At 40.1% G+C, this 10037-nt stretch overlaps 1 protein-coding gene across 17 annotated transcripts in view; it reads left to right on the forward strand.

Annotated features, from left to right (window-relative positions):
• thrb (thyroid hormone receptor beta) overlaps nucleotides 1-10037 on the forward strand; it is a 103712-nt gene that overhangs the window by 66528 nt on the left and 27147 nt on the right. For 15 of the 17 annotated variants that reach the window (XM_047816511.1, XM_047816522.1, XM_047816523.1 and 12 more), the window contains 2 exons: nucleotides 7627-7669; nucleotides 7816-7880. In XM_047816511.1, coding sequence (XP_047672467.1) covers nucleotides 7874-7880 — 7 coding nt within the window. In that variant the 5' untranslated portion in view covers nucleotides 7627-7669; nucleotides 7816-7873. Of the gene's footprint in view, nucleotides 1-2676; nucleotides 2910-7626; nucleotides 7670-7815; nucleotides 7881-10037 lie in introns of those variants that run through there. The other 2 variants (XM_047816518.1, XM_047816521.1) reach the window with 2 other exon arrangements.

Here is a 10037-nt window from a genome sequence, read left to right on the forward strand (position 1 = left end):
TCATGTTGTTGACTGCTCTGTGGTCACAATGAATCATGGGCCATATAATATGTATTTAGTTATTCAGTTATTCATTCAGCCTCAGCAGCAAATCATTGTTAGGTGTGTGTGTGTGTGTGTGTGTGTGTGTGTGTGTGTGTGTGTGTGTGTGTGTGTGTGTGTGTGTGTGTGTGTAAACATTCCGACAGTATTTGTTGTGCATGATGTAATAACTGAAACATTAAATGAAAGCAAGCTTGCCATGTTTATAGGTTGTTAGGTTTGGATTCGATGGCATTGCACGTCCACATGTTAAATAAATGTCTCATTAAAGAAGTGAGAACAAAGCTATAAACATAATGAAATGAGTCTGGAGGCTAATGTGTGCGTTACTACCAAGAGAACATCATTCTGATGTGCTTAAAGAAGAGAATGGAGTTCAGAGAGAGAGAGAAAGAGAGAGAGGTGGATGGATGGAAGAATATGTACAGTACATGGAATCCTAGGAGATCTTTGGAAAGTCTTTCAGTTCAAATTCATTAGACAACTTTAAAAGTGGCCAAGTCCAAATCTTCCTCCTTTAGTTCTCTCACTAATGGGAAGTCTTGCATTATGGTGTAGTGTTCTGCTACTGAGCTCAATCTCCTGCTCCAATTCTGTCACATGATCTAACAGGACACGACACAGCACAGGAAGTACAAAGGATCTTGGTTTATTCATCAGGGCCTAAGTAGCAATTGCAGGGTCATTACCAACTCCTATAAACAATCAAATAACGGCAGGTGAAAACAACTCGCCATACAATCATACACATACACAATTTAGAGATGAAAGTCAGCCACCAAGGAATGTCTTTGGACTGGGGAGGAAGGCAGGGTACCTAGAGGGATCCCCTAATGCACAGAGAACTAAAGGGCGGAGTTGGGGATTGAACCCCAAACGGTGAGCCATCGTAACCCCTCATTCCAAAAAGTTCATTCTTTCATTCATTCATTTTCGACCACTTATCCGAACTACCTCGGGTCACGGGGAGCCTGTGCCTATCTCAGGTGTCATCGGGCATCGAGGCAGGATACACCCTGGACGGAGTGCCAACCCATCGCAGGTCACACACACACACTCTCATTCACTCACACACTCACACACTACGGACAATTTTCCAGAGATGCCAATCAACCTACCATGCATGTCTTTGGATGGGGGGAGGAAACCGGAGTACCCGGAGGAAACCCCGAGGCACGGAGAGAACATGCAAACTCCGCACACACAAGGCGGAGGCGGGAATCAAACGCCCAACCCTGGAGGTGTGAGGCAAACGTGCTAACCGCTAAGCCACCGTGCCTTCCATTCCAAAAAGTTATAGAAACAAAAATATAAATCACAAAAGATTTTAGTATTTAGCATATTTTCCCCCCAAAAGGTTTCTTAAGGATGTTTATTTATGTTATTTATTTTAGTAAAATATTTGGTGGGATATTTCTGGCTTAGGTGTTCGTTGAAGTTGTCACTTGGGTTTATAGAAGTTGGTGCGAAAAACACATTTAATCTTGATCGATTAAAACATAGTAATGAAGAAGGATGTACCTTCTTTTTGACTCTATAAAGAACTGGACTTGATATTCCTTATCTGAGATTTTGGAGTGATGTGTAAAACAGGGAATATCTTTAGTGTTCGGGTGCATCATGTCACAGCACCTTATATTTTAATGTTTGTTTATATTTTAAACGTTATTCATTTAAGTGGTATTTCACTTAAGGCATGTTGATACTGTACACTTCAATATATATGGTAGACTTCAAAAGTGCAGTCATGTAGAGGAAAAGGAATGAGTTTGTACTGCTTTATATATACTGCATATATTTCTGCTTTATATATACTGCATGTCATTTTAATACTTTTACACCATACTGCTAGTAAACTCTTAAACCTGATTGGTCAGAAGGCGTTTCTACAACATCCGCTCGAACATCTCTGACAGGCTGAAGTTCAAATCACGGCTATATGTCTATTTATGTTTGTAGAATAGCTCCAGATTATAAAGGTTTTGTCTTTTTAATGTAAAAAAAGATAGAGGCGGGCGAGAGAATGACGGGTGACTACAAACAGATAAAAACACACGGATGGATGGGTGGATGTATGGAGGGTGGATGGATGGGTGGTTGGATGGATGGTTGAATAGATGGATGGGTGGATGGTTGAATGAATGATTGAGTAGATGGATGGATGGTTGAATCAATGCCCTTTTTTTTCTTTTCTTTTTTTTAAATTTGGCAAACATCGGACATTATACACAACTTATTTTTGAAACAACCAGTAATACACTGAGGCATTTAAAGGCTAAAAAAATATAGCAGTGGACATTTAATTATCTTTAAAACAGGTTGAAGTGAATATGATAAACCATGTGTTAAACCTGAAACTCCACAGATATTTGGGTTATCTTTCCTAACACATCAAACCGAGCTTCTGGATTTTAGCTGATGAGATTAATCAGGTTTCAACATAAAACTCAGCAGTGCTGCAGTTCTCCAGGACTGAAAACACTGACAGTAGTGTTTAACAAAACTAAAAAAAAAGTTTATTGCTTTTTACTGACTTTACATACACGCAAGTTTGTTTGCACAAACTTATACCATGTGAATGTGTAATGTCCATGAATCCTGTTATAGCTTCAACAGTAAAGCTGCTTGTGGTCTCATTTTCACCAGTAAATGTTGTTCTGTTTATATGCAGCCTCCTTATATCCATTTTAGAGTCCATGTGGCAGCTTTCCCTGTTCTACTGGTCCTTATCCTGGCAGCATGGCAGATCCTGCCTTTCACCTGATGAAAAAGATTGGAGCGAGATGTTCTGACATTGCTGGTGTTTCCAGTAATTCTACCGTACTTAAAGAAATCCTATAAAACATGTGACCGACTTGAGCCTTAAGGTGTGTTCATACATACAGCGACTCAGTGACAAGAGATCATCCGACTTTATTCGACACATACGGTAGCATGAGAGACAGCGAGCGTTTGCGACCAAATGTGGGCATGTGCAAAATAGCGACATAATACAGTTGAGAGAATTTGACTTCATGCAAATATATGAAGCGACTTCAATTAGAGTGAAGACAGTGGCACAGAGCACACGTGCTACAGATATACTGTACACCGCTAAATTTTATACACAAACAACGAATCTGCCTCCAGAAATTATTCATTTTAGCTGTAAGAAAACTGATTCGGAACACTAGTTGCTCCACCCACTGATAAATGATGTTACTATGACAACCAGTGTTAGGAAGCCTATTGGAGCCTTTATAGTAGACACTGGAGACATGCAGCGGTAAAATCACTGTATGTGTGAATGCAGCTTTATGTGTTGTGTATTCATCGTTATTCATCAATCACTAATTTGTGGCATTATATAAGTGTGCGTGTGTGTGTGTGTGTGTGTGTGCGTGTGTGTGTGTGTGTGTGTGTGTGTGTGTGTGTGTGTGTGTGTGTGTGTGTGTGTTTACCCTGTTGCAAAGAAAGGTTTTATTCTGTTTTTCTTTTTGCCTTCCTTTCTGAAGCGAAGGTCCTCTGTACTTTAAAAAAAAAGTACTCTGATCTTCTTTGATGTGTGTGTGTGTGTGTGTGTGTGTGTGTGTGTGTGTGTGTGTGTGTGTGTGTGTGTGTGTGTGTGTGTGTGTGTTTGTACTCATTCATTCACCAGTGTGTGTCATTCAGCATGTGAGCTGCTACAGAAGTGAATCCACACACAAAGGAGTTCAGTAGTCTGCAGTAAACTTTTTAAATTAGTGGCTCATTCTCACGGACAGTTACATAACTATTGGCACCCTCGGAAAAGAAAAGTTAAAAGACATGTTACGAAATCTTGGTCTCATACTGAAAATATGAAAATATTTATCCTTTCATTGAAGTCAATTCGTTCTATAGCATGCTTGGTTGGCTTGGAGAAGAGAGGTCAGAGGTCAGGTGTGGTGAGCTTTAACAAGATCAGACCATGTTCCCATTAGCCAGGTTCGGTCAGGTTTTTGAAAGGCAGAACGTCACCAATGACAGCTATTTAATTTAAAATGAAGATTTCAGTAATCTAATGCCCAGGACAGTTTCAGTTAGGAACGTTTTATGTTTTAATCCCTCGTTGTGACTTGTTGTGATAATGTAGTAATCCTTAACAGAATGCCACAGAATTATCAGAAGATGAAATCTGAATCTCAGCACATGTCGGCTTCACACAGCAGAGCGTGAGGTGAAAGTGTCAAATGTTTCAATTGTGAATAGCAAATCTCCGGTAAGAACATCCAGAAACACTGGCACAGGATCCCTAATGTTATCTCCACTTCCTTCTTTCCTTCATTTCTCTCTCTCTCTCTCTCTCTCTCTCTCTCTCTCTCTCTCTCTCTCTCTCTCTCTCTCTCTCTCACGCACACACACTTGCACTTTATTTCACTTTCTGCCTGTTTTATTAGAAACCTAATCCCATTTGCTTTTCATTTATCTCCTGTGATTTAAAGAGAAAAAAAACAAAAGCAAGAAAAGCATCATACACACACGCATATACACACACATTCTAACTCATAGACACACACACAAACACACACGCATACACACACACACAAACACACACACCCAAACACACACACATTCAAACTCATAGACACACACAAACACACACACACACACAAACACACACGCATACACACACACACAAATAAACACACACACATACACACACACACACACACAATCACACTCATAGATACACACTCAAACACATACACACTTATACTCATAAACATACACTCACACACATACACACACTCATACTCATAGACACACACGCATACACACACACACACACGCATACACACATATAGACATGCACGCACACACACACACACACATATATATATATATATATATATATATATATATATATATATATATATATATATATATAAACACACACGCACACACGTGCATGTACACACACATACACATACACATATGCTCATACACATAAATGTGCACACACATATACACTCACATCTTATTGTCCTTGTTTTTTTTGGGAGGGGGGTTTGTTTGTTTTTTTCACAGGTTAAAACTATTAGATACTCCTTTCCTTAGGTACTTTTTAAGATTTAAAAGCATACCTACCCACACACATGCACTCGCTTTGTGTAATTCTGTCTTCGAGTTGTATTTCCATTACTGTGATGTGTGTGTTACTCAAGCTCAATACTTTACTGCCCTCAAAATGCAACATTACGATGGCAAGAGTTCACTGCAACTGAGAAGCTGATAACAAATAAGATAAGAAGAGAGATACTGGTGAAAAGATAAGAACAGAAAGATGTGAAAAATAAGGCACCTGTTTAATGGAATGAATGAGTTAGAAAAGGATTTTCTTCTTCTCTTTCTGTCTCTTTTTTCTCTCATTTGCTTCCTTTCTGATCTTTGATGCAATACATGACTTTTTTTTTATTTCTCGCTCCTTTCATTTCCACATTTTTCTGTATGTGTGGTTGGTGTGTGTGGTTTGGTGTGTGTGTTTGTATGTATGTGGTTGGTGTGTGTGTGTGTGTGTATGTGTATGTGTGTATGTTTGTGCAAAGTGATTCCACAAGCTTTAATTCAATATTAAGAAAAATGCAGCTCGCTTTTAATCTCGGTTGCTGGAAATGAACTTGGCAGAGGTTCGAGCGGTCACCTGATCATCAGAGACTCAGTGTTTGTCTCAGTTTGAAGCAGAAACTAGAAAAAAGTGGGATTTTTCTGTAACTCTGGATGGGTTTGGATGAGAGAACATACAGTGACATTACTCACTTACACTCCAGGTGTGTTTTCATATCTTAGCGGGGACTGAATGGTGCTAATACACAGTATAAACATCTGACATCTTAAAACCAATCTCACCGATTTTCTAGTGTAGGATAGGAATACCTGAGAGTTTTGACCTTGTGGAGATATTCAGCTGGTCCCATGAGGAAAAGCGCGTTGTTTGTGTGTTTGTGTGTGTGTGTGTGTGTGTGTGTGTGTGTGTGTGTGTGTGTGTGTGTGTGTGTGTGTGTGTGTGTGTGTGTGTGTGTGTGTGTGTGTATGTATGTGTGTGTGTGTGTGCTGGCTGAACTTGTACTCAATGGCCTGCAGGACCTTTTCCTCAGTGCCAAAAATGTGGCCTGTAACAACAGCAGGGCAGAGAGTTCAGTCCCGGGGAAAAAATGAAACGCTCTCTAGCTCAGAACCCTGACACTCCTCCATGTCTGTTTGTCTGTGTTTTTCTTTTTTTCCTCTCTGTTCTTTCTTCTTTTCTGTTCTCTCTCCCTCTGTCTCTCTCTCTATCCCTCCCTCTGTCTCCCTCTGTCTCTCTCTATCTCTCTCTCTCTCTTTCCTCATCTCTCTCTCTCTCTCTCTCTCTCTCTCTGCCCCCTCTCTGCCCCCCCCCTCTCTGTCTTTCCCCATCTGTGTGTGTGCGTGTGTGTGTGTGTGTGTGTGTGTGTGTGTGTGTGTGTGTGTGTGTGTGTGTGTGTGTAACTGTGCATTATTGTGTAGTATAGTGTAATTTATATAATCTTTAATACAGTGAATGTTAAAGCTCCATGTTTCCCAGGAACACAGTCCAGTACAGGAAGCAGTAATTATCACCTGCAGTCTCCATTCAATCTGAAAGCATTAGCATGCATTCATTTAACATATAATTTGGATCCGAAAGTACAGACGAGAGCCAGTGGTGTGTGGAACAGTTTACCGTGAATGTTTACACTGGCATGTGCCTGTGCAGTTGAGTCACTCTTTGTTCTGTTTTATAAAGTATAATAAATCAATAAAAGATGAGATGATTTAAGAATAGTGTTCATGCTGCATTGTGGCCAAGATCCTGACTTATAACAGGAAGTGATCAAGAAATATTTACTGTAAAAGGGTTAAAAATTCTCTCTCTTGTCCTCTCTCTGTCTGTCTCTCAACATCACTGTCAGTAACCACTTTATCACGGGGTTACGTTTATCCGTGGACTGGATGTGTAGCAGGAATACATCTCACACACACACACACACACACACACACACACACACATCACACACACACACACAGGTAACTAAGTTATTTTAGCCAGTCCATTTTAGCACCTCGAATGAATTTAGCACCTCGAATGGACACAGGAAGAACATGTGAGACACAATAACACAAGCTCACGATCGAACCAGGACCCCTGGAGCTCTGGGCTGGTCCCAATACACACTAATAAAATGACAGGTATCTGCACTTACATCAGGTACATACCACCATAACCTCACACTCCTGCTCTTACTGTAGCTCACAGGGGTGCAACCCTATGTGTTTTTTGCTGTTGTAGCCCATCTGTCTTATGGTTTCACATTTTGTGCTTCCTGAGATGTTTTTCATCTCACTAAGAGTGGTTCATTTGAGTTACTGTAGTCTTCTTCTAAGCGCAAAGCCATGTGTGTGTCTCTGTGTGTGTTTGTGTATGTGGGTGTGAAAATCCCATAGACCATCAGTTTCATACTCAAACCAGCCCGACTGGTTAAAGTCACTGCGGTCTGATATAAAGTAATATTCAAATGTAATATAATGAAACCTGATATGCAGTTCTATTATCAATCTGTTCATTACATTTTCTGATGTGTTGTACAGGCTGCACTGGTGTAAACCTCACTGGAGAGGACCCAGATACCAGGTGAGTAAAATCACCAGCAGACGATCGCCTAATTGTTTTTTATCATGATTTATTGTGATATTCGATTAGGTCGCAATCAGATTCACATTCAAACATGTAATAGTTGTGATTTCTACATGACCGTGTCGTACTCCTGTCTTTCTCAGACATCGAGGAGTCTGTAAGCAACGTGGGAATGATGTTTAGGCCCTGATCCGGAGCAGTATGTCAGGTAAGCGCTCCATCAGCTCTGTCTCATTAGTCCAGTCCTCTGGGACTGTTTGAAGTGAAATGTTGAAGCCGTTGATATCTGGTGGCATTTAATAAAACTAGAACAGAGCTAAAGCTGCAGAATGGTGAATGAAAAGACTCCAGACTTAATACTGTTGAATAAACAACACAAAACCATACATTTTTCACATCTAAATTGTATAAATTGCTTCAATCAGAGCTTTATAATGAAGCAGCACATACAACAGCTTCATCCTATCTTAAAAATTGATAAAGCAATTTATACATTTTCTGTAGCACGACCCGAGGCAACATTTTATCTCTAGGGCTCTAAAATAGAGCTCCAAATTCGGCTAAAATGGCACCTTTATCTATATTATTATACTTGAACTCGGTGGGTTGTGAAGATTGGGACCTCTGGTGTTCAAACAGGGCAACTGCAGACGCAATTTTTATCATGACGCGTGTAACGATTTGTTTGGAACATTAGGAAAGGTCCTACGTCTAATTCCTTGCTTGGAAAAAATTAAAACAACGGTTGCATTTTACTGATTAGCTTAAGGCTAAAACGGTTCTCACTAAAGCCACAGACTCTGACGATTTGTCTGATCCTCTCTGGTCGTCTTTAAACGTTGTTTTTACGCAGAAGCCACGCCGTCACTTCACTAATCAGGCGAGATGGGGGAAACTTGTAAAAACGCTTTTCCTCAACAAGCTGCCTTCAGCTACATCATTTACATAAATATGTGCATTCAACACACTGGAGTTGCTTCACTACAGCAGCTTTTTATTTCCTTTTTTCCTTTCGTTATCTCTTTTCATCTGGTGACGGAAATCTGGATCACGTTGTGCTCTGATACAAACCTGGCTGTAGAATATTTACGTTATCAGCATTTAGTGAATACTGAGCCACATTATCACATTAAACTGCTGGCTTACAATACATCCATTTCCCTAAAAGCAAATAACTCTACAGTTACTATAAATTAGTAAAACAGGCACTTATGAGCAGGAGGAATGTAAATCTGTGCCCATTGACTGGCTCTGTGGTTAATATTTGTAAAAGGTTTGCCTGTCCTGGTTCAGTAAATAGCTGTGTTTCACACACACAACATTATCCACTGGCAGTATTTTGGATAATTACTGGTTCTACATTCCTGCTTTGATGATCTCTTCTATTTATTTAATCGTTCATAGCTACAGGCTTTAATGGAATGGTGTTAGCTTCGGATTCTAATCTTAATTCTAACCGCTAATGTCGATGCTTATCTAAACAAACGCACTAATACGCAACATCCCCCCGACACACAACACACTACCTACAATTACAGCTTAAAAGGCTACGTTTATTGAATGTTCAGTTTGATGAATTATCAGTTTTCAGATGTGGTTTGTTTCTCTCTGACACACAGACACGGAAACACACACACACACACACACACACACAGACACGTGCGCTGCGGCTTTTGATCACTCATTCTGTGGTCTGAGTGATGACAGCTTTGGACTGCATTTAGTGACTGAATTTTATGACGACTCTGTGCGGTCATTCTGAGCACATCATTTGGACGTTGGTGTGTGTAACGCAGGCTCGGTGATGAACGAAGGAAACGAGGAAAGGTTTTCGGGTACAGATGGCAGGGGAAAATCAAAAGTCTATCAATAGTTCAAGAGCGAAAGTGTAAGGGTTGAGCAATGCAGAATGAGAAAACACACACACACACACACACACACACACACACACACAACCAGCTGCAATTTTGATTTCCAAACCAAAAACTCCTTAATGGTTGACACAGCTCTTTAGTACAAACCGAGAAACACAGAACTGTCATTTGGTGTCAAGTCAAGTGAAGAAGTTGACTTAAATTATTATTATTATTTTTTTAATTGTCATTTCAGCTGTGTACAGCCGTGTTCTTCTAGGACCGTGGTGCAACAAAAAACCCACAAAACTACCACAGATATAGACACAGAACTAAAATGAACATATGATGGAACAGTATGGGGTAGAAAGAAATCAGCCCTAGTGTTGCTTCTTCAGTGTTGCTTCTTTCTTCTTCAGCAGATATTCAGACTGGTTTTGATGATGTTGTCACACTGTAGCTTCAGATTCCTAGTTTTATTACAAACACTGGTGGTAATGGTGGTGGTGGTG

Source organism: Tachysurus fulvidraco, chromosome 7, assembly GCF_022655615.1.
Source record: "Tachysurus fulvidraco isolate hzauxx_2018 chromosome 7, HZAU_PFXX_2.0, whole genome shotgun sequence".
Classification (NCBI taxonomy): Eukaryota; Metazoa; Chordata; class Actinopteri; order Siluriformes; family Bagridae; genus Tachysurus; species Tachysurus fulvidraco.